Here is a 25,807-nt window from a genome sequence, read left to right on the forward strand (position 1 = left end):
TGATCCAAAAGGACCAGACAAAATCTGCCATGTCACTTATCTCTGAAGTGATACTACATCATTAGTAGTCTAGGAGCAGATTCAAGGGGGCTAAGAGGAACAAAGGATACCAGCCTCTTGTTTTAACTAGCGCAGGAAAAAAAACCACAACCATGGAAGACTGAAAAAAATAAGAATTCTTTTCTTGAGAAATTTTTATTTTCTCTACAAATTTGGAATTTCAGTTACTTGACACTTTTTGTGAACAAGTGTGGTGGTACTAACACTGAAAACCTACTGAAATTATTTTTACCAGTCCACTTGCAGATAAGCCATTAGTTCCACAGTGATAGCCAAAATAAGGATGATTTTCCTTAAAGTTATTTTTCTGTACACTTCCTTGTACAGGTATCTAGCATAACCACTTGCCTTAATAGTTTGGGGTAACACAAAATTCTGCAATTACAAAATAAGGGGAAAGTAAGATACCAGAGTAGTTTTCCTACAAACAAAGTTTCCTGGAGGAACATCTGAGAGAGAAGTTTACATACACACAAAAGTATGCTAAGACGCACACACACCAGACAAAGTTCTTGAATACCCTACTAAAGGTTAAGAGACTGTAATGTGATCTTTCATGGAAGTATATGGTAAAGCTGACAGCCCCTGAAAAAAAAAAAAAACCTCCAAGAAGTTTACTTGGTTGGTTATGGACACAGTATGGTTTTGCCAAGAGGCAACACACAAAGATGGACAGCTATAATAAGCCCTTGCCTCTTAAAGCTAATTTTATGGCAGTCTATATACCATCCTCTCAATTTTTAGCACTGGCATCTAAAGCTTTGAGTTTTAAAGGGGTTAGGCATTCATAATTCCGCATGAAGTCAGTAAGAATTCAGCAGCTTATGAGCAAAAGGAAGTGTGCCTTCTCTATCTTTTACAATGAGTAAGTCTGATTCCCTGAAAGTTCCAATTTTTGGTTTTAAGAATGAACAAATGAATTTTTATGCTGGTATGGACCACTAATGGTCTCAAGACTCCCAATTTCTTACTGAGATGGGTTTGAATTAGCATGAGGCCTAAAACAACTTACTTCTGATGAATTTAATTCTGCATGTTTCCTTATTTGTGTCTTTTTACTCTTTAAAGAGATAATCATTCAAGTACATTTTAATTTCCCCTGCACAACTAGGAAAGGTCTACATTTTCTTAAATTTAATAGTCCATTTAAAGTCCTCAACAGGTAAAAGTTTGCTTTTTTGCTGGAGACCATCCATCATGTTCCAAAGAGCAATTAAACATATTTTTAGGAATGGATGTATTACTATAAATGGCTTTAAATTAGAAAATATGGTCTTCAACTTGTAAGTGAAGGAAGAGAGAGAAACTTCAGTATTTCCATGCACCAGTTCTCTATTTTTGGTAAATGCTTTTCTTAAATAGATAACATACAAAGGTCTTTTTTGAGGAGGCTGATAGATTGTGTGCAGAGACTAATGAACAGCTTTCAGGGAAAGTAAAAAAGAAAGTAATGCTGTACTTACCTCTGCTAAGTCACAATATTTTTGTGTTCCAGCTGCTTTTAAATATACTGCTAACTTAAACCCTGTCCTCCTTCAACCAAAATGGTGGTGGGGGGGGGGAAGAAATTTGGAATTAATTTTTTTTTTTTAAACTGAACAAAGACAAAATAAAAAAGCCTCAGATATGAAGAATCCTGAATGCTCTTTTCATCTTTCCAAATCAGCTGCTGTGGTATCTTCTTAATTTATGTTTCTAGTTTCAACCAGCATATTGACTAAGGTTTCAATATTGATTTCTAGTGAGGGAGGGGAAAACAACAACAACTTAGGTCATTAGCTCATTTTCTGTTAATTTTACACAAGTTTATAACTGAAAGCATGTTAAAAATTGAAGCTTTAAAGTAACAGCTAATTTTAGCAGAGTCAAATTGTTTGCGCTATAATCGAAACGATGGTGATACAATAGTGATGTGTATTCAGTTATTCTTGAAATTATTTTAGGAAAGCGTTTCATGAAAGAATATTTTTCTGCTACTTAAAACACTCCAAGATATACACACACTTTTTCCTATGAAAAATACCAATTCAACTATTGTACATTTATCAAAAGAATCTCAAAACAGCAACCTCCATTTTTTTCATTTTTAGTAGTACAGATTCTTTTAAATCCTATTACTCCTTTATGTATTTTTCACACATTTGAATTGTCACTTGTACAATCCTCTACACAGAAGATGGTGATAACTCCATGTTTTTAATAAGTGTGTCAGGACATCGGTGCTCTAGCAGCCATCCTGATGATACAACCTCCCTGAACCCGAGTATGTTGGCTGGATTATGAAGTTTACATGATCAACGGCAACCTGACCCAGTACAAGTCTTCCTGTTTACCTTAGGTAAGGTATTTTCCCATTTCATTGAGAGTCACTCAACCACAGGTATAGCAAGTGATCAGGACAATTTCTTTAGAGTAATATTTAGTGCCACTCCCCTGATTTGCTTGTGTAGGAAACCAGAACTTTACTAGTGCCAAATATCTTACTTTGAAGTACTGGATAATATGGAGTCAGCTGCTTAAACACACTGGTCATTGTAGGCATGTCTTCTCTCTCAGATCTATCCACAATGTTGGGAGAAAGACTGGAACTATCTCCATCAAAGTTTAGTTCTGACTCTCTACTTGGCTGATAATCCCTGTACAAGTTGCTCCCAGAAAAGGAGTAATCACATGAGCTTGAGTTAGTCCTGAAGTGTGACTGCTGATATCTGGATTTCTGGTAACTGGATTCTTGTGACCAGCTAGAACCACCTCCTAAAGAAAAAGCAGAATTTGTTGAAGCATGGCTGTAGTAAGGGGAAGAGTCTTTTACAGCACAGTTCTCTGAATATCCTCTAGGCGGTGATGATGGGTACATCACAGAGGAATCGGAATATGATGATGCCTGATCAGGAAAATTCCTTATATTCCTGAATGTTTCTCGATTCCTCCAGTTCGTACTTTCAGCATCAAAGGTCATTCTGTCAGGTAGTTGCGATTCATTTCCTTCGGCATCATTACAGTAGCGTGCTCTTGAATAAGCACTCATTGAATACATGGAGTTGTTGGAAGGAGTGCCTCCAGCTGAAGTGGATGGGAAAACAGATTGATCTACCTTCTTCATCCATTCACTGATTCCAGTAGCAAAGCCTCCAGTTTTAAGGGCAAGAGAGTTACTGAGTGCAGACATGCTTGCAGAATCATTAGCTCTGTGTCCATAAGCAGATGATCCACCACTTGTTTTGTAACTATATGAACTGGAAGGTGTCAGTGAAGTGTTTGCAGAATATTGTGATGTAAACTTTGCCTGTTCAGATCTTTGAGGTGAAAAGTCTCGGTTCCAGTTGGCATTTCCTGAAAAGGTATAGAACATAGATGAACTATGAAGACACCATTAGAAAGTGACCATAAAGTAAATCCATTATGGAAGAACCAGCTTTCTTGAAGTGAAAAGCTTTTTTTCTATTTTCTACCTTCAAACTCCTCTTCTAAACCCTGACTCTTGGCTCTCAAATGGCTACAGATCTCTATTCTGCACAGAATAGAGTGCTTGTTGTAGATCAAGGTATTATTGCAACTGTTAATGCAGCACCTCACACTATCATTTTCAAAGCAATTCAGTAGTTTGTATATTAGTAAATAAAACGTTAAAGGGAATATGCATTTTTTCACAGTGGCTTTTAAAACTCATTACAAGCTCCTTATTTTCTGTCTCGCTATCAGGTGCCGAATGTGTACTTACTAGGTAGGTAAAACGTTAAGCAACGTTTACCAGCTGTTGCCTTTTCATGTTTCGACTAGGCAGTTAAAATTAAAGAACAAAGCAAGAAAAGTAGGTGAATAAAACTGACTCAAACCAAATCAAATCACTACAATAATTTGAATTGCATGCACGCTAGCTACATACAAGCAAGATGAGCACTTTTTCAGCTCTTTGAAACTTTTTAGTTATGTTCCTGCACCTATCACACTTTTTTGTGATGCAACTGTTTCAGTTGGGCAAGGGGGGGGAGGGGGTGCTTTTTATTTTTATTCCTAGGTGAACAATGGTAGTGCTTTCCCTAAGAAGATAACCTGGCACACAGTAAATTAAGAAACAACCAACTAACCTCAAAATCACAAACACCTGTGAAATAAGTTGTGACCAGATGAGCAACCTAAGTTTACCAGCTAACAGTAATGTGCCCAGAAGGATAACAGACATTTAAGCATCCTATAAATTAAATAAGCGAAATTATTTGAAGACACCTAAAGTGAAGAACAACTGCCTGTTTCTGAAACACAGCATTTAGAAATGAGTGCCCAAGACTGACTTCACACACACACACACACACACACACACACACACACACACACACACACACACACTGATTTCATAGTAGCTAGGGTCAGGAGGGACCTGAACAGATCATCTAGCCTGACTCCCTGCCACAGGCGGGAATGAATGCTGGGTTCGCAAGACCCCAGACAGGAGATCGTCCAGCCTCCTCTTGAATTTGCACAAGGTAGGGGCGAGACCACTTCCCTGGGAAGTTAGTTCTAGACTTTGGCCACCCTAACTGTAAAATATTGCCTTCTGATCTCTAACCTAAACCTATTCTCCATCAGCTTATTACCATTGTTCCTTGTCACCCCAGGAGGTGCTGGGGAGAAAAGAGTTCTACCTATTTGCTGTTGATCCCTCCTGATGAGTTTGTAGGCAGCCACCAGGTCCCCCCTCAGTCTCCTCTTGCTGAGGCTGAACAGGTTCAGGTCCCTCAGTCTCTCCTCATAGGGCCTGTCCTGCTGCCCTCTCACCAAGTGGGTGGCCCTCCTCTGAACCCTCTCCAGGCTGGCCACATCCCTTTTGAAGTGCAGTGCCCAGTACTGGATGCAATACTCCAACTGCAGCCTGACCAAAGTCGCATAGAGGGGGAGTATCGCTTCTCTGGACCGGCTTGAGATGCACCTTTGGATGCATGACAAGGTATAGCTGGCCTTGCTAGCTGCGGTCTGGCATTGGCGGCTCATGTTCATCCTGGAGCCAGTAATGACTCCGAGATCCCTTTCCGCCTCTGTGCTTTCAAGAAGGAAACTCCCCAGCCTGTATGTATGCTGTGGATTCCTTCTCCCAAGGTGCAGCACCCTGCATTTGTCTACGCTGAACCCCATCCTATTCTCGTCTGCCCACTTTTGTAGTCTGTCTAAATCTAGTTGCAGCCTCTCTCTCCCTTCAAGCATGTCCACCTTGCCCCACATCTTAGTCATCAGCAAACTTGGACAGCATGCTTTCCACCCCCTCGTCCAATCGCTGATGAAGATGTTAAACAGTGTGGACCTGAGGACCGAGCCCTGGGGTACCACACTGCTCACATCTCACCAGGTTGAGTACGACCTGTCCACCACTACTCTCTGGGTGCGCCCCATCAGCCAATTTTTTACCCATCCAACTGTGCAGCCATCAATGCCAGTCACTTAATTTACTGATGAGGACTGGGTGAGAGACAGTGTCAAAGGCCTTCTTAAAGCCTAGAAAGACTACATCCACAGCGACACCGCCATCCAAGGATTTAGTTACTTGGTCATAACAGGCAATCAGGTTGGTCAGGCAGGACCTGCCTTTGATGAACCCATGCTGACTGCCCCTGAGCATGATCTCCCCTGCAGGTCCCCCACAGATGTGCTCCTTGATGATTCTCTCCAAGATCTTCCCGAGCACCGAGGTGAGGCTTACAGGCCTATAGTTACTTGGGTCCTCCTTCCTCCCTTTCTTGAAAATTGGGACCACTTTAGCTAGTTTCCAATCCCCCGGCACCAGGCCAGATGACCACAAACGCTCATACACCCAGGCCAAGGGCTCTGCGATGACCCCTGCCAGCTCCCTCAAAACCCTTGGGTGGAAGGCATCTGGACCTGCGGATTTAAAAATGTCTAGCCCTTCCAGAAGATCCCCAACTACATCTGTACTGACTGAAGGCCTGACAGAGCTATCTCCAAGATTGTCCCTACCTCTGGTAGGTGGGATATCCCAATCCCTGTTCAAGAAAACAGAGGCAAAGAAACTGTTATTGCAGCATACTAATAGCACATGGAGGTATTCAGATGGTCAGAATTTATATCATGAAGGCTTTAAGAGATCAAATACAAATACTCTATACCAAACCATAAGACAAACTGGAAGCAAGTCCATATTAGAGAGGACCTCCAGAAATACAGCATTCTAGCAGAGAAGTACCATGATTTGGTATTAAATAACCTGCACTATGACTTCAAATCTGCTTAAAAATATTTTTCACCAAAAGACACTCCGCAAAGTACCTGAGTTGCCTTGGTAATTTCCATATGGCTTCTGTTTTTGGCTGCCTTTTCCTGCTACAAGCTGATCATAGGATATTGACATCAAGGGCCTCAGGCTGCTAACATAATTGACCTAAAAGAGTAAAAAGGAAAAAACCCTCTGTTCTAAAATTTTGACTTAATGTTTCAAAAATAGCAATTATTACTGTCTTGGTAGAATGCCAAATTTTCATTAGCAATATTATTTTTAGGCGGGAGTAAATTAACCCACACATCCACATGTTAGGCTCACAAGCCCAGAGATATAAGGGGGAAAAAACCACCCATATATTTTTAGAACACAAAGCTGTTTCAAGACAGCGGAATAAGTTCTTTTCCTGGTTTGCCTATGATGTCTAAGCCAATCTGTGGGAAGAGCAAACCAAGTCAGCATACCTATAAAGTTTAGAACAGCTCAGCAGATTGGAAAATGTATGCTCCTCTCCTAGCAAAAAGTGTGGATGCATGCACTATGTTGACCTCTGCACAACAAATTTGGGAAGCAGAGATATGAGCTTTTTTGCTTTGTCTACTGCAAAACTAGAGAATCTGAAAGGCCAAAAAAAAAGAAAAAAGTCACTCAAGTTTGCTTACGTGTGACCATCTTTAGCATGTCTATCACCTCTCTGAACTATGCAGTTGCTCCAATAAAAGAGCACCAAAAAACAACTTTACTTCTTGTAATATGTTGAGCCTCATTTAACCAAAAAATGATGGAATGAAGAAAAGAGAATATCTCCAAATTCCAAGAGACTAGTTTCTGTGCCCCTTGACACAGTCACATGTCAGATGTAATAGAGTGGCACATATAGGAACACACATCTCCAGCAAAAGAATGGATGTAAGCAAGTTTTAATTTTAGATCATTTGGTATTTCTTATTCTAATATTTAACCAAACTTAAGTAGCTGTTGACCATATACCTGCTTGTCAAAATGTGCCAAGCGTCAGCAAGATGAAAATAACCAGAACAATCACTTTAGTCAGCAATAATTCATTCTGGTTTTGGCAGTCCCAACTTCCCTCCCAAATCTTACAGTTTTTTTCTTCATCTCCCATTTTTTTTTCCATTCTCAAGACTCTTCATAATGTATTATGAAGCCAAACTGGCCAGGTTACAACAGAAAGGCAAATGCAGGGAGAAAAACAGAACAGATGGAATGGACAGGGAAAAAAAATGACAAGAAAAAAAGGGAAAGTCATGCTCATTCTACAAGGCAATTAATTAAAAAACCTTCAAATTATAACTAAATTACAAATGCATGCCTTTTTATTTAAAATTCTGTGTCAGAATTGCTGTGAATGGAAGGTGCGGGTTAAAAAAAAAAGGCAGTGGAAAGTCCCTGCAACAGAACAATAGAATACAAAACTGGCCATCAAGACAGTATTATATTACTTACAGCTGCTTTCTTTTCACAAAAAGCTTTTAAAGCTTCTGTCAGATTCTGTGTAATACTAACTACTTGAGTTGCTTCCGAGTCGGAGGTGATCCGAAAAGTTTCCTGTCAAAAGTTAAAGAATCATACGTTCAATAAGCTTAAAAAAGTCATCTTAGCTTTTTCTTTACAGAAATGCAAAACAGCTTATGTTAAAACTTTTTACTCTTAAATGCCAGGCTAATGCAATTCTACAGACCAATTTTTGTGCTCAATTTTTTTTTTTAATCCTAGAATCCTCTTCAAAGAAATCTCAAACATTAGGAAGACTAAAGCAAATTCTTATAAAAATTATTTTTACATCATCACTGGTATATCCTTCCCCTTTAGCACAAGTCACTTTTTAAAATTATTTTATGTAGAGAGTGTTTACTGAAGTTTTACTAAAGATTAATAGCTTCCTGTTTATGGACCCATGCCATTCATTTAACCCAATAAATGAAGCTATATACTCAGAACAGACCACCATCCACAAAGTGGCCACAAATAGAGGAGAATAAAAGTTTACTATATAAAAGAATTACCCTTAATCTTCTATTGCCTTACATACTTCAGATAGATACACAGATGTTCTGTTGTGAATGGTAGTGGATAGCATTAAGTTTATACCTTAGCCCAGGAATGGGCAAAATATGGCTGGTGGGCTGGATCCAGGCCGCCAAGGCATTTTGTCCAGCCTGAAGACAGCCCTTGCCCTCACCGCACCTAGGCATGGAGGGCAGCCTGGGCTGTGGCACGTGGCTGGGCATACAGAAGAGCTGGAGTGGCACGTCAGCAGGACTCCATTTCCCAGCAGTCCCTGCAGTAGCAGCTCCTTCTGGACCTGGCCCTGCTGCCCAGGCACCCCAGCCTGTCCACCCCGTATCCACTACCAGGGGTGCCCAGACGGATAAGATGAGGCTGTGGATGGGTGGGTAACAGCATCTGGGAGCAGGATGGATGGGTGAGGCCAGGAGTCAGGATCAGGTTCCTCAGGCAGGGGTGTCTGGGGAGTGGATCATGATTCTGCCCCAGGTCCTGACCCCATGTTATCACCACCCTGTGATCCTGATCTCTGGCCCCACCAGCATGTCCTTGTTCCTGGACACCACTTCCTGCCTGTGGCCCCATCCCATCCACCTGGCAGCAGGCCCTGCCTGTGTGCAGGGCTGTCACGGGGAGGGTGGGGTGGGAGGTGGGGTGGTGAATTGGGGCAACTGCCCTGGGCCCCACAGAGCTGGGCAGAGCAGTGGCGGAGCTAGGTAGAGCAGCAGCTCCATGTCCAGCCACTTGCTACCCCTGCCGCCAATGGCAGCGGCAACTTCTTCCGTTCCGGGGCCCCACATGGGCGGATATGCCCCAGGCCCCGCACCCTGCTTGGGTCAGCTCTGCTGCACAAGTCCCAGCTTGTCTGCATGGAGACCCCAGGACTGCTGGGCAGTGACAGTGCAGGGTCAGAGCCCAATGCAGAGACACAATTTGCTCCCTGCAAGCCCCTGCCCACGGAACTGGTGCCCATCACAGGGACATGCAGGGAGCAGATGGCAGCCCTCCCCAGCCCCATGCTGTCACAACCCTACAATCCCGATTGCAGCCCAGCCACCTGCTCCCAGCCTGCCTGTGGTCCCATCCCATTCAGCTGGTGGAGCACAAGGGCCACTTAGGGAGTTTTGGCGAGCTGTTGTGGGCTGGGGAGGAGTGCTGCTGACCAGGCCTGCAACAGCTCACCAAAACTCCTTCAACTGCCTTCTGTCCAAAATAATTGTGCACCCCCGCCTTAACCACAGAAACATTCATTAAACAGAAAAAAAATCAAGTCATTCTATGAAATAAATTAAGGCCAGTAGTAAGGTAAAGTCAAGGGCTTTGGTAGTTTTTTGGAACTTGGTGTATAGAAGCCTCAATTCCCCTCATTTGTCAGTTTTCAAGCTCCAGGAAAAAAAAAATCATACTGCAAATTCCAACAAAACACACCAATGTGGATTTGCTAAAGCTGCCAAGTAGAGAATAATGATTAATAAAAACACGCATTGAAATCCAAGTGCCAATCTTACACGTTGGCAAAACTGTAGATAGCTTAGTATTCCCCCACAGAATGTAAAATCTCAGTCCCGCAGGTAATGGAAACGTGTAGGTCAATAGCTGGCTATTATGACTTGGTTTTATCCATTTTGGCAGCCTCCATAGTGAAAAGGCTTTAGACAGCCTTAGTGAAAGAAGTCTTTAGAACTTCTTGTTTAATAGCACAAAATAGTTTTGAAATTTAGCAAGGTTTTTTTTTTTCTATTAATTTACAAATGGTAAGTAAAAACACTTTTGGCCCTTTAAAAATAGCATCACATGGCCTCCCCAAGATGATCATGTTATGAGAAATGGAAGCAAATGGGACCAACTGAAAAACCCAAGCAAAAATATATATAAGGGCCCTCCATACTCCTGTGGGACGTTCCACCCGCTCCAGTGTCGCAGCGATCACAAGTCATGCCTGGTGCCTCAAGGTATGTAGAAAAAACATTAAAAGCCATGTCTGTGGCTCAATCACGGATTCTCTGAATCAGAATCGAATCTTCAGATTAGGCCGAAACGAATCGGGGACAGCGATCCGAATCAACGAACTGAATCACTGTCCCCGATTTGAGCCAAATCCAAATTGAATAGGGCCCGCTTCGCACACCCCTAATAGATATCTAACTGGCACTACTGTGAAGGGCTTAAGATTTAACCGTTTCATCCAGGGTCTTATCTAAAATACTCTGCAAAAAAAACAACTATTTAACTGCTAAAGTTAGAACTCTGCAATAAGAAACAGAGGTGAAGCTCTGTTTAGTTGAACTCTGGCAATTCCAAATGTAAGTTATGTGCAACATCACAGGCAATAGGAAAAAGAAACAACTCATACTGTAGCAGCCCTTTGCTCTTCAAACAATGGATCAAATACAATCTGAAGAAGTGCTGATTTGCAAAGTAATAACTGATCAAATTAATTTGTACTCTTTGTAGTGTCTCCCTGCCACATTCATGCATTTTACCTTTGGTTTCTCAACAGTGTAAAGCCTTCCAAATCTTGACAAAGTGCACTCTGTATACATACCAAGAATTGTAGGGCTCTCTCTTTCCAAACCGGATCATTCTGTGACAGAAAAAAACCCAGCACATCAAGGGTTGACTACTACAATACTTGATATACATTTCTGCAATATTAAGATGTTTTAATTTTTTCCCCCCAATAATATAGCAACTTTTCAGAAAATGTGTGCTAGTTTACAGAAGTCATATTATAGTCTTAAACCCTTCTTATGCAATATATTGCAGCAAAATGGGAATATTTCCATTTGGCACAACAATTAGTTTAAATTTAAAAGACAGACATTAATGCCTAAATTTATATTTAAAAAAACTCCCTTTTAGTAGTTACCTTTTCAATCTTATACTGGCCACAAAGAAGCAAGGGTGTTGTTAACTTAAATATTATAAATTTTAAATAAAATGTTAAATAACTGTTTAAAAGTTAACACCAATTTTTTTTTAAAAAGTGAAACACTAAACAGTACTTCATCTGAGGGAAAAGCACCGAAATGCACAGATGCCTTAAAAACTGGTCAAACTGTTCTTATAAGCAAGCACAGTGAGGCTGAATTTAAGGCTTATTCAAAGCCAGAAGGCTACACTAGGATTCCTGGGTTATGCTCACAGGATGCCATCTGACCTCATGGGCATTTAATAAAAACACCCATTTCATCTATTAGGCACACGTAAGTAGCATCTGACCATCTACGACTGAAAACCTTTTATGTCTTGGTCTTCAGTTTTAGACATTTAATTTCACTGGTATGGATAATAAAGATTAAGTCACAATGATAAGGAACCAAACACAGCAAGGTAATTAGTTAGCCTGAGATCATGCATCATGTCAAGCTTCATAAATAACGCTCTGGGAAAGGGATGTGTAAAAGTGTTGATTCCTGGTTTGCTATGTTCCCTTGCAGGAGTGACACTGCAGACTTTCAACCTTGCTGCAACCCCTGGCAACTGCCACCCCAAATCTTGTGGTGATTTAACTCCTTCAGTGACAGCCTTCTTGCCAGGTCTTGCTTAACCCCATCCTCTCTTGGTACCACCTAGCTACAAAATTCCAAAAAGAGGCAACTAACATCTCCAGGAAATAATGACTGCTCACCCCAGCATTGTGCTCTTTCTGTGGAACACCAACCCATAGCAACATCCTTAGAGAGGCAGCGTCAGACCCAGAATTGTTTCATGGGCCATATTTCCTGTTATGCAGATGCCTGCAGGCCACATGCTCTGGCTGTGGTGGACTCTGTCTGGCTCTTGCAAGGGCTCTAGCAACTACGGCAAAAAGGCTCACCACCACAGCCAGAGCTGCTGCTGCAAAATGGAGAGGTATCCACACTGCCCCTGCTGCAACTCACCCATAATGCCAAGTGCTGCTAATGTCTGCGGTCACTGGCAATGGAGAATGTTAAAATTTGGTAGTGCCTGCAGTAGGTGCCATGTCAGCAGCTACCCATGCAGCAACATGAGGCTAGCAAGGGAATGCAATTCCTACAAGCGGTTGAGATTCCTGTTCCCATTCCTGCTTTCTGTTCCAAAGAGAAGAAAGCTGGCTGGATGACCCATCTCCATGGGCCATATGCTTGATATCATTACCTTAGAGGCCCTTAAAAAAATTAACCAACTACATGTGTACTAGGTCTCTTAACTGTTCATGTTTGGCTGGTCCAAAGTCTCCTGGCTTTAAAAGGGTATGCTACACTGACTACAGGATAGTCAGTACATCTTCGTGCATCAAAATGACATCAAGAGAATTAAAAAAGGCAAAAGAAACTGTTGGTTGCAAGTGCTTTTCAGAGCATTCAGGGTTCAGCATTGAGAAAGAACTTGCTTTTTGATCTTTCTTCTATTCCAAGACCAAAAGGATTCAGTATAGAAGGCCTTTAGAATGACTCCCCTTTGGCCTGGACTCCAAGAACAAATTCACCTGCACAAGATTGATCTGGAGAGGTCTCTGGATCACCCTTAACTTGAGATAGAGATGCCAAAATGAGGAACATCTGCAATTACATTCCCCTTCTACAAAACATTTTTTTCTCTTCTTGAAAGACATTAGCTATTGTCTACTGTTACTGCAGATTAGCTGGTTTCTTACAAATAAAATAATAATAAAATAATTGTGATAATATATAAAGTGATAATAAAGTGAGAACTGGATCCAAAACTATATATAGACATTTAGCAAATAAGCAAGCACTTTTAGTTCTACAGCATAAACACACTTGCAGGATTATCAAAACATACCTCAGGCTTGTAACTGTTTTCCCACCTTAAATAAAAAGAACATTTACAATTACTAAGCAGCAGGGTAGAGGCTGAAGTTTAATTTAGAGCATTTAGCACAAAGGTTAAGTCACAAGTTGACCTGACTTCCTTCCATAAGGTATGCTGCATCAGAAGTACCAAAGAGCTCTAGGATTTAGGGCCAAAACGAGGAACAAGGGAATCCAGAAACATTTTCCCTTACTGAGACAGATTATATTGGCTGACCTTTACAGGTCAGCCAAAGGAAAAGGCCTAAAATGAAGGTATTTTTTCTCCTATTGGAGCAATACTACAATATTCTTCAGCTAACATGGAATGAGGTTGAATGAGGTTCACATTGAGATTTGAACTGCAATTTCTCTATACCCAAGTGCATCATCCTACTATTAAAAAGTATTTAACTAGCACGATATTTCAGAAAGACATATAGGCACAAAAAGAAACAACAAATCATATTTGAATCTATATGGTGAGGGAGGGCAAAGAGAAATTTATACAAGAAAAAAAACCAGGGCAGACAACTATGAAAATGTAGAATTTCCCTTTACCAACAAATAGTAGATTTGGAGATAAAACATAAGAATTAAAGCAGATCTACTACTTGTATATCACTACACCTTTTATAATCATTAAATGGATTGCTGATGTAATTTATTCCCTACCTTGCTTTCTTCTTTGATGATGCTAAAGAAGTTTAGAGAAAACAGCAATTAGCAAAATATGACCAGTGTTTTTAGTTTTTAACAGTGATGTCAAAACTGCACATGCACTGTTTCTCTTTAGCCTACAGTATTAGAACATGGAGGATGGAATAGCTAGAGACCTCTTCTAAGTTCCATTACAATTCATAACCCAAATCGCTGAGACATGAAAAAGCAGGACAGTCGTGGGACCCACACTAACTACAGTACCTACAAGAACAGACACTGCAAGATAAGCATTCTCTTGAGTGTGCCTTGGTATGGATCCCAATGGCAAGTGGCATTCTTCTCCTTTCCTGCCCATCTCCCCTCCCCCTCATGACAGGAGACGATTACCATCACTGGGTAATACAGCTGAAAGTGGTGCTCTCTGAATGTAACATCTTATCCTTTGGTTCTCTCAAGTGCATAATACACAGTGGGCTATTACTTAAGTGCCTTAAGTGCCAAAGACAATGTTCCTAAAGGGGGATTTTGCTCAATTTGTAGGGCTGTGCCTTAACTCTAGTAGGGAAAGGATTGCCAACTATGTAACAGAAAATGAAAAATGCATTCCAACCTTCTCAAGAGATGCTCTGCAAGGGGGTGGGGCTGGAATTGAGGCCCTCATAGAAGGGAGGGAGTTGGGCAGGGCTGGGACTGCTTGGGGCCCTAAGCTGCAATGCACGGCCACAAGGCCCCAGCACAGAGTGGGATGGGGTGGAGCCAGCTTCCTGCCACTGCACTCACTCCGAGGGGTCAGGGGGGACCTGTACCCCCCCAGATCTGTGCATGAGGTGGGCATGGGCTGTCTGTTGCAGGCCTGAGCTCCCACCCTGCTGCCCTCCCCTGGGGCCTCCACATCCCAGCAGGTGTGACTCAGCACTGCAGAAAACAGTGAGGCCATGCGGGGATCTCCTTGCTGCTGCAAGCTTTGCGCTGCCGTGACAGTGGGTCCCCTGTGCAAATGGCAGCAGCAGGGGCAGCACGCGGGGTTGTATCTGACTGCTGATGGGTGTGCAGGGGGGATGTCACAAGGTCACACCCACTGGGCTGCAGAGACCCTGGGGGAGGGCAACAGGGCAGGAGCCTGAGCCCACAGCGGGCAGCCTGCGCCCACCCCACAAAAAGTTCTTGGGGGCATGGGTCCCCCCCTAACTCCCAGGAGTTCACGCAGTGGCCGGAAGCTGGCCCCTACCCCTGCCCAAGCTTGCAGCAGGTGGGGAGCCAGGCTTCATGTACCACTCCACTGCAGCAGCTGCCACCTCCTGCTGGGGGCAAAGGGCTGTGGACCTGTATGTCCCTGGCCCCAATGCCCTGGCAGCTGGGGGCAGTTAGGGGCCTTTCATTTTAATCACTAATTTGGGGGGTTTTAAATCAAAGATTTTGTGAGGGGAGAGTCATCAGAGAATTTGCAATTTTTTTTAATCAAGGAAAACCAGGATCCCTGGAGATAACAGACCTGATTACCTAGCCATCCTCCCTATCGTCTCTCTGCAAGTTTGTGTATACAGAGTCAAGCCCTTGCCTCTCCCTAAAAGTTCAAAGTTTCAAGAAGTTAAATGAACAGAGGACTGTTGGGAGTGGAGTAGATCTGGGCAAGGAGGAAGAGTCAGGATAAATGCAAGAAGGGAGAAGCAGCAGAAACAAAAGGGAAATATTTTGAGCAGAATATTCCAGAAGTCTTGAGGGACAGGATTTTGAGTATGGCCTTTCCACTGATTTAAGATCTAGTTAGGGACTGGTATGGTAGAAGGGAAAACCTATCATGGCAGCAGGCTTGCCAGGCCGTAAAGGACAGAAGAAATCTAGAGAAAAGCCCCAAGCTAATAACATATGGGTGCAGCACTCATTTGATGTCCTTTTAATACAGCATGGGAAAAACACCCCCAAGTATATACAATTAATCTAGTGAATTGGAGATAGTTCACCTCCCAATTACTTCATAAGTATCCGCTTCAATTAGCTTTGATAAATAAAATGACTAAATCATAATTCAGTTTTTCTGATGTAGCTGCAAAATTGATCTGAAAAAATATTAAAATAAATCACTGCTTGAAAAAGTATTGTGTGTACCTTCTAAAAATGAAACTTACATCTATCTCTGAGTTGTGAATAATATGTATTAAGGTTATATCAAAAGGACAAGAATGCACTTTTTGTAGAAAACAATGATTAAATCAAGGCTTCCTGACCAATGATTAAATCATGATTTAAAATCAAATCCACCCTGGATCCAAGTTTTCCGTTTCCCATGGAAAAAACCATGGATTTTCTTTTTTGACTGCAAAAAATACAGCTTTTCAATTTTAACAGAGAAAAAAAGCAGATTTTCCACTTTTGCAAAGAGCTCTCTCAAGGGGCTGGGGGAACAGGAGGAGGACAGTCAGGCATTGGGCACCATGTGCATGTAAACAAGCATATGGCCTCCACGACGCCTGGAAAGCAGCTCCCCACAGGTAAGTCTGGTGGGGGGGGAGGGAAATTCAGGTCCCAACATGGACGGAGGGAGGGAGTTAGGCAGAGCTGGGGCTCCTGCCCAGCCCAGACAGTACGTGGAGTTTGGGGCCTGGGGCCAGAATGCACGGCCACAGGGCCCCAGCAGGGAGTGGGATGGAGCCATGGGCAGCTCGTCTTGGGAGCCACACTGGCTTCCCACAGCTGCGTGCACTCCTGGGGGGGTCACATGCCCCCCAGATCTGTGTGCAGGGCAAAGGCAGGCTGCCCACTGTGGCCTTGGGCTCCCTGCCATGCTGCTTGCCCCTTGAGGCCCAGTGGGTGGGACCCAGCCAACAGGGCAGAGTGGGGCTGACTGGGGAAGCTCCTTGTTGCTGCAAGCCCCGTGCTGCCTTGGCAATGTGCCCTCTGCCTGCCTGGCAGCAGTGGGGCTGGCTGTGCCTCCCCAGGCTCCTGGGAAGATAGGGGGTGCCTCACCAGGGCAGCATGGGGCCTGCAGCAGCAAGGAGCTTCCCCACCACACTGGGTCCTGCCTGCTTCACCAAGGAGGCACCAGGGGAGGGCTGCAGGGCAGAGAGCCCACGCCCACAGTAGGCAGCCCACACCTGCCCCGCTCTGGCTGTACTGCCCGTAGGGAAGGAGAAGCCTAGCTGTGCACTCTGCTCCACTGCAGCAGATGCCAGCTCCTGTGGGTGGCAACCAGGGCTTGGGTGCTGCTGCAGTGGGCTGTGGACCCAAGTCCCTGGCCCTGTAACCCTGACAGCTGGGGGCCCCCTCTGGGAGGGTTAGGGGGGCAGAGAGGGCTGTTGGTGGGGAGTGAGGGGCACCAGCAGGGCTGGGGGAGCTGTGAGCAGGAACTGAGAGCCACCAGCATTGCCGGGGGGCTGTGGCTTGGGAGTGAGGGGCCTGGACTTGCATCCTGGTGAGCAAAGGGGGCAAGGGGAGCTCTGATTTTCCATGATAAAAAACCCAAAATCTAATAACGAAGTTTATAGGCTTCCAAATTGCTTTAAAACTGTAAATATATCAATAAAACATTGTGTTTAATTGATACCTATATATAGCAGCATTTAATTTTAAATGCTGATTTTGGGTTTTAAAAAATAAATAAATAAAATCAGAGAATTTGGTTAATTTTTATCAGAGAATTTGCTATTTTTAAACAGAGAAAACCAGGATCCCAGTTAATCACTAACAGCTAAATCCACCCTCCCACTGATCCCACTCTTAGAAATAAATGTACTAAGTACCATTTCATACAACTATCTTTTAGTTTGTGTTGCATTAATATGTACTTGATAATATATGTCAGATACTTATCTTCCTACTTCTATTGAACTAGCCAATTTTATAAATAAATGTAGTATTTGCAGTAGTCAGATACCCTTATATGGTGTCAAGACAGCTTGCATCCCATTGCCAGCTCCACTGGGGGGCAGCAAAGTTCTCTAAAGAACTTAAAATAAGGCTCAGCTGTATATCTTCAACTTCCCAGGTCAGTCAGCAAGAGAAAAACTACATCAAACTTTGAAATACTGATACAATGCTGTCTGTTACACTGAAGTTAACTTTTCAGTTGGTTTAAAGTACTATAAATATAGCCAGATAACATATGCCATGTGCTTGCAAAATGTTTGAGGAACAGAAAAAAAAGACTGACAACATGATCATTTATGTACACAGTTATTAGCACACTGGAGACAAAACTTTGTGATGAGCAAGCTAATGTTAGTTAAAATAAGTGTAAAATCTGCTAATCAAGAACAGTTGAACATATTTACATATTAAAGTTCAATAACGTCAAATATATGAATATAATTTAATAAACTTACAAGAGGTACTGGGTCTTGTATAACCTTCAGTCTAGGAAACAAAACAAGTTTGTTTAGGTTAGACTTCTTTGCTTGGATTATAATGATAGCAGTTATGATTAGTTATTTCCTACAGCCCAAATTGTTTTTGCTGTGACCCATTAGAAAGTGGTGATACTCACTACTGTATTTGCCAGGACCTAATGGAAACTGATAGTTTTTACAATAATGAAAAATTTATAGTCAATATTACAAATTAGAATGTAGTCTTTCTAAAACAGAAGTCTGAGCATTCTAAAGTGTTATCCTTTCATTTTATCTTTAAAGCAATTTCATCCTTAAAACAATATATATATTTAAATCACTGAAACTAATCTTGTCAAGAAGTTTATGACAAAGTTTTGAGAAAAGTTTTTTCCTTTGATTTTGACCAGCTTCAAATGAAGATGACAAGATGTATACTTTCTCAGAGTGCTTTGTAAAACTGAGCTTTGTATATTCTAAAAGTAATATTAAATAGGTCCAAATATCTAATTTTCCAGAACTGAAAACCAAAAAAGGAACACCTTCACTTTATCCAATTCACCTTAAACATTTTTAAGCCTTCAGTCTTCTCTATCTCTCTTGCTATTCGTCTGAAAAAAGAAACTTTGTCTTCTTTCATAGCGGGCATGTTTTTCTTTATTTTATCGGGATATTCTTTAGCCTGTCAATAAAAAAAGTTTTATATTGGTTCAAATCTACATCATTTAAACATCTGCTTAAAAAATATCCTATATTATACTTTTTCTGGAGAGAAAGATGTATAAAATCTTGGCTATTACAGTTCTACATCAACTACTGTAATATCACATAACTAATGGTCATTTAATGTGAAAACTATTCAAGTGTTTGTTATAATTAAGTTTGGATACTGTATGAAATGAAAATGCCTTGTGCAACGCTGTAAAGCAGTGATTTTCAGCACTGTGGGCCAATCAACAACACACTTGGATCCCAGATCAAGCACCGCGCTGCCTCAGCCCTGTGCGTCTTATTTAGGACATAGGGCCATGCTATCTATCTGTAGGGCTGCCTATATGGACAGAAATTTGGCAGCTGGGGAGGGCAATTAATGCTGCTACAGCTCCATCAGTGCCAAATCTTTGGACTTGTGGAGAGCCCTGTGGGCCAGTGAACCAGAAGCCCGTCACTTTCAAGTAAAGAGCGCAGCAGGCCAAACCTGCTGCGTAGGTAGTGTTGCCAACTCTGTTTGAATCTATTCTGGGAGGTTTCCAGAATGCCAAAGTGACCGTGACACACAACGCAAATGTGCCCACATACTTGAATATATCTGTTATGGATTACAGTGAATAAACTTTACATCAGGAAGGCAAATGCACATTACTATTACATTTTTAAAGCTCACTGGATTACTGTATAAATTTGATTCAACATTTAATATTTATTTTAATCAATGCTTTATTCATCTCCCGGGTGACTCTCCTGGAGATATATACCCAATTCCTGGAGACGCCAGGACAATCCTGGAAGGTTGGAAGCCCTGTGTGTGGGGCAGCAGCAGATGAGCACAGGCTAGCCATCTGTGTGGCTGGGGAACCACATGACCAAAAGGGGTGGGGCTTAGAGGCATATAAGCCCAGGGCACAAGGCAAGGCAGGCACTGGGGCCCTGCATACTGCACAGAGTGGAGCTCAAGGGAGAGAGGGGATGAAAGAGCCCCTGCACTGAGGCACCCAGTGCCTCAGCCAGCTGGGAAGTGGCTGGCTGGGGAACAGGGTGTCTCAGCATGGGGGCTCCACAGTGCAGAGAGACAGGGGAGCAGGCAGCCCTGGGTAAACAGAAACCCTACTGCAGCAGGGCTCCCTGCTCCCCCATTGTTGTGTTTGTTCTGGGGAATGCCACTTTGGCATGGCTTGTGCCACTTTTCTTTTTCAGCCTCCCCTCCTGCTACTGGGAAATCCCACAAGCAAGTTTTGCCCTGGAGCTGCAAATCAGCAGCACTGTGCACAGATTAGTATGTAATCTATGCGGGTTGCAGCAGTGCAAAGAAGTTTGTGTTGCCACAAACCACACATGCCTATAGGCTGGATCCAGACATATGGGGCAAAACTGAGACTGGCTGGTCAAGGACCTAGGGCTCACTTTGGGACCCTGGGGCAGCTTCCCTATACTCCATAAGAAACGTCAAGGTGTGGCAGGAAAGTTGGAGGGAGGGTACCCTAAGAAGTCAGAGTCGGGCAGGAGTCACTGGGTCACCAGGGGGCATCATGTCCACCCCTGGGGCCAGAACCTTTCTACAGCCAGAAAACACTGTTCCACAGGCCAGATCTGGCCAGAGAGCCAGGGGTTGATCATAACTGCTGTAAAAAGCACCACTGCTGCCTGAAGACTTATACTTAGAACTTAGAGCAAAAATGTAGATCAGGCAAGAGAGAAAATATGGATTTTGAAAGAGGTAGCTGAATGCTACATCATTTAAAGATCAAACACATATACAATCTATAAACCACTATAGAGCAGAGAGAACTTAGATAAAAGTAACTTACCATAGAGTAAAAGATAATGAGGCTATCTTGCATCAAATAGCTTTATATTATTTACCCATATGCGCATGCTCTTTCATCATTAACTAGAAGCTAAACTGCAGTAACCTGCTCCTCTTTCATGAAGGTCCAAACTAGTAGTTTTGCTTCCATTTACCATGAAGTAACAATATGTAAGTGAACAGTCACTGGAAGCTTAAAGTCTTGCACCCTTTTAATCAATGGCAAATTGCTCATATGGACGTATTCCTACCTTGTTTATTCTCTACAACCAGATCTTTTAAAGAATGACAGCACAGTAGGGTTAAAATACACAATGTATTTAATGGAATCACAAAAATGCCAGCTGATCTCTAACACCACGAGATCAGTTATGTTAACATGGCACACACCATAATACACCAAACGGCAACTGACAGCATCCAGGAAACCACAAACCCAGGTATAACTGGAGCTCCCCAATCACCTCTCTTAGTAACTCTGAAGACGACCAAGTGGTCACTTCAGTCACTCTTGGAGGGCAATGCCTTCGTCACAACTAGTCTACCTGGACTTAAAACATTCCTTATCTCATTACCAATCTCTTGAACAAAATCCCAGTTACTACCAATTTAAAAGTAGAAGTGCTACCGTATCTTTGTGTTCTGTAGCAGTCTCTGTATACTTGTTATTAACTCAGAGCTGAAGTCTTTAAAACATTGCTGTAATAAACCAACCATTTATGAAAAAAACTAAATGATGAAAATAACATTTAAAGAAGATACTTAGTCAAATGTATGACACTACTTACAACATATGCTCTTCTATGTTTATAGCCACTAAGATGTTCTATCATGGGTGCCATCTGTGTATTAAAATCACACAATTTACATTCATAATGTGGCTCTCTTCTCCCTGCAAATCTGATTTCAACCACATGCTCTAAACCTGTGAAAGCAAAGTTAATTACAAATTATATTCTTAAACTGTTCAATGACAATATGATAAAACACAGTACTAAAGAGATTGTTGTATTTTAGACATTTCAACATTTCCTTGGAATTACCTGATAAGAGTTGGGGTTTTTTCTGTTAGAGAAAACTCTTGGTAAGAGGCAAACTTTAAGAAACAGACCTATCTGGTAAATTGCTTACTTTGGTAGGATCACTATACTTAAAGATATTTAGGTTCATAAAGCATCTGATGCAGAAAAAAGAAAAGCAAAGCACCAGGAAGATAGCCATCATAGTAGTAAAAGAACTGCAGCAATTCTAGTACGCTATTTTTTATTTTTTGTTCCTCCTCATCAGTGCAGCCTAATTTTAATCATCTATACCAAAGTGACAGGTAGAAAAGAAATTGTGAATGGAAAGGTAAGAACTATTACATAAAAGCCTATATTAAAAGAAAGTAGAAGTTCTTTCTGTATTATGATAGGCACATGCCATTTTTCCACAGGCCCACCATCTTATTCAGTGCACAGGACAGACCATGCTCCGAGTACAAATCAAGGTTGTGTAGTGTTCCTGGCTGTAGGTCTACTGCCTGTCTTTCTCATTTCAGACTGTATGTAATGAAAGGGGCCATGGACTGCAGGAAGAGAAAGAATCTCACATGGCTAAAGAAGCGTAAAGGGTCTTTGGAGAACTGGATATCATACCTGCTTTTGCCAAAGCGTTCCTATGAAACACTGAGGAAGTCCCTTAAAACTTAACTTTTCTTAGACAAATCACCGATTACACTCCCCTCATTTTCTGGGTGCCCAACTCAAAATCCTAGATTCCAATCTGCAGAAGTGATGGGGAGATAATACTTGTGGCAGAAACCAATGGGAGCTATGGTCTTGACATATACAATACAGCATGATAAAGAAATACCTTAATTAAAAAAAAAAAAAAAAAAAAAAAGATCCTAGATGTCTCATCTCTACCTCACCACTCAATCCCAGGCTCCTATTTTAACCAGCCTTCCCACATTCATAGTTTTAACCTTTCCATCCTGCCAGTTTCCTGTCCCCAGTCACTTCCAATTTCAATCTTTTCTACCTGCCCCAGGCTCCCTGCTCCAGTTTACTTGCTCTCTTAATTAATGTGCACCTCTTGTCTGCCCTTCATTCCAGTTGGTGAATTCCTCTTCTGTGTTGCCTGAGAATTAACACATGGCACGGGGGATGGATGCAGAGAACAGAGATATGGGCTGTATACACATGCTCAAATGACATGGTAGAATTCTCCCTAGTTTGTTTTCCTAATAGAAAAAAAACCCCAACTTATCTGGGGACCCCTGAAAAGGCATTCGTATGCAGAGCTGCTGTGAAACTAGGGGACCCCTAAGCACACATCCCACCCTGCTCTGCAGGCTCCCCAGCCTGCCTGGCAACAAATGACAGCAGTGCGCAGGGCAGCCCTGATAGCCTGTGATGCAGTCTGGGTCAGCCAGTGTCTCCCTGCAGCACAGGGTAGGGATTGTAAAGGGACTCCATGCTCAAATGCAGCAGTAGAGTCCAGCCCAAGCGGCAGTGTCCCTGGACCCATGGGAGCAAACCAAGCCAGGAAGCCAGAGGACTGTGCTGTGGCTTCTCTACATGTATCTTCTGAGAAAACGTTTGACCTTCTGGGAGAAACCCTGTGAGAAGCCATTTAACCCTGGTTCTTCTTAGGTTATTTTTCACCTGGAGCAGTCATTTTTGCTTAGGGAAGAGAAAAAAAAAATCCTGGATGTCTGTACATTTGGTTTCTACTGGGAGAGCAGCAACTCTCCCCATAGACACTGGATGTCTGTATATGGACAGTTTATGTACTACCAGACCAGCTACCCTAGTAGCTGGGGGAAGCTTTGCTTTTCCTCTTCACTTTTAGGCTAAGCATCCCTAGTACTGACAGAATCAGATAGTTTCGAGGCTAATCTATTAGTCTGTGCTATCTACACTTTTCAAAATTGACCTTGGTCAAATCTGGGTAACATTTACCAAGACAGCAGCAAAAAACACATCCCCAACACAAAAAAAACAACCCCCTATGTAAACCCTATGATTTCTATGAATTTTATGAATACACTAAAGTCTTCTCTATAAAATAGAAGCAAAACTTAAGAGCAAACAATGCATTCTCAGAAGTGGCTAAAACACTTTATGAAACTACTTCCCAGGAAAATATCCAGCCTGAAGCAGATACCTTGCAGGGAAACTTCACTATGAACAATTAAGGTTTGTCCAAGTTATAAGTGATTGAAAACTAAGGTACCATCACTTGAAGGGTTCAGCAACCTTAAGCAGACAGTAGTTCCAGTTCCACTTACAACAACAGTTTCTAATAATAATAATAATAATACTACATGCTGTTGGTGTAAACTGTCATGGTATCTATAACTGCCCAATTTCACACTTTACGGGATAAGCTTATTTTAACCCCGTTCACTGAATTGTGCTCCAGTACTACAAACTAGCAGCTAGCCACTAGAAACAGTAGCAGAAACGTATTACTGAGAATGTATTTTAAGGATAATAGCAAAGGATAAAAAGTAGTGCTATGACTGCTAAAGAAAACCATTAAAGTAGAGAAGAACTGTGTAACATCTCAGTAGATCAGACATCTGCCAAAACATCATTAGATAATACCTATATGGATCATCATGCTAAATTTGGTGCACATCCATCTCCTGCAAGACAGCAGAAAAAAATGCAGTAGGTGGAGTTAAATATACCAAAGGATAATTATCAGAGAAACAAGTTGCCTAACAATAGCAGGTCCCAGAGTGATGGCTCAGACTGAAAACAAGCAATAAAATAAAATGCGCTATTGGAAATTAAAAGTTTAAAAGCAAAGGAAAGCTAATTTGAATAAAACAAAAACACATACCAACTAGAGGCTCTTCTCTTTTGGGATCCTGCATAAAATCTTTTAGACAGGTTATGTCCTTTGTAAGTTTTCGCTTTACTAATGGAAACAAAAATACAAAAGATGTTGCAGACCACATTCACCATGAAGTACAAGATTATACATAACTCCTAGAAGAAATTTAATAGGCTCAGAGTGGATTTTAATTAGGAAACAGAAAACAAAAAAGATTTTTCCTCATAGCAATATGCAAACATGCTTGGTATCAGTGGTTCATTCTTATTCTGGGCAGCTCAGTTGTAGCTGGGAAACTGAGAATTCAGTAAAAGTAATTATACCTCCAAGTTACTGATTTATGAACAAAACTGAATGAAGTTCTAAAATTTAAAAAATACTTCAGCATTGTCAGAGGTTCTATATAGGATCTACCAAGGTAGGATTTCAGAGCTTGATAATCTGCACCTCAAGCAAAGAACTCAGTTTTCCACCATATACAAACTTTATACAGGATTTATAGGACTCTTAAGGAAGGACCCAAAACAGCATAATAGGAAGGCCTGTCTAGCCTGATGGCCTGAGAAAATACTCTCAAGCAGACCTGATAATAACAACACCCCCACCCCTTTTCAAAGATGTTCTCCTTGGACATATGCAATTCACAGAAACATATAGCGTAACACTACTTGACCAAAAGCAATGTTTCTGTAATCCTGTGGTACTCAAGATTTTGGCCCCATGGGCCAGATGAGTGGTACAGGGCCAATCCACAGGCCAGATCAAGCCTCATATGCTAGGACTGTGGTCCATACTCCTGAATAGTCCTGCAGGTCAGGATTGGGCCCCAGTGGCCTGCACTGCTCTCATCTAGCCCTCTAAACCAGGATCAGATGCCCAATCCAGTATGCAGGGCCTGGGGATCCCCATGGGTCCAGAAGTTTGGGAGCAGTAGCATTGCTTTCCTGCCTCCAAATTTCCATTCCCATGGCAAGCCCTGTGGGCTGGATGACAATGCTTGCAGCTAGATCTGGCTGGATTAGCACTGAACTCAGAATTTAAATTGATCCTTCTCAAAACAAATACACAGTACTGCACTGAGATTAAGATTCTCTCCTCATTTGATTTTACACTAGCAAACTGCACCCCCACCACTTTGGGGCTGGGCCCACTCCCCACACCCTCTGCTCCTGCCATTGCAGGCCTGAGCCTGTTTCTTCCACCCCACTTCAGGTTTGGGCTCCCTCCGTCATGGCGGTCCTTCACTGTACTGCCGCAGCCTGTCTGGAACACTGTTGGAGCACTCTGGTTAGTTGTTTCAGACAACCAAAGAGCAAATAAAACATTACAGACTCTTTTATAATATTAGAATTTTATATTTATTTTAACTGCATTTGAA

At 42.2% G+C, this 25,807-nt stretch overlaps 1 protein-coding gene across 1 annotated transcript in view; it reads right to left on the minus strand.

Annotated features, from left to right (window-relative positions):
* Positions 1 to 158: 158 nt before the first annotated feature.
* LOC102559927 (uncharacterized) overlaps positions 159 to 25,807 on the minus strand; it is a 43,612-nt gene continuing 17,963 nt past the window's right edge. The window contains exons 6-15 of the mRNA XM_006264731.4: positions 24,436 to 24,513; positions 21,390 to 21,526; positions 18,640 to 18,759; positions 18,075 to 18,105; positions 13,768 to 13,789; positions 13,085 to 13,109; positions 10,860 to 10,898; positions 7,754 to 7,855; positions 6,337 to 6,448; positions 159 to 3,393 (exon numbers count right to left, since the gene is read on the minus strand). Coding sequence (XP_006264793.2) covers positions 2,480 to 3,393; positions 6,337 to 6,448; positions 7,754 to 7,855; positions 10,860 to 10,898; positions 13,085 to 13,109; positions 13,768 to 13,789; positions 18,075 to 18,105; positions 18,640 to 18,759; positions 21,390 to 21,526; positions 24,436 to 24,513 — 1,580 coding nt within the window. The 3' untranslated portion in view covers positions 159 to 2,479. The remainder of the gene's footprint in view (positions 3,394 to 6,336; positions 6,449 to 7,753; positions 7,856 to 10,859; positions 10,899 to 13,084; positions 13,110 to 13,767; positions 13,790 to 18,074; positions 18,106 to 18,639; positions 18,760 to 21,389; positions 21,527 to 24,435; positions 24,514 to 25,807) is intronic.

This window comes from Alligator mississippiensis, chromosome 3 (genome assembly GCF_030867095.1).
Source record: "Alligator mississippiensis isolate rAllMis1 chromosome 3, rAllMis1, whole genome shotgun sequence".
Lineage (NCBI taxonomy): Eukaryota > Metazoa > Chordata > Crocodylia > Alligatoridae > Alligator > Alligator mississippiensis.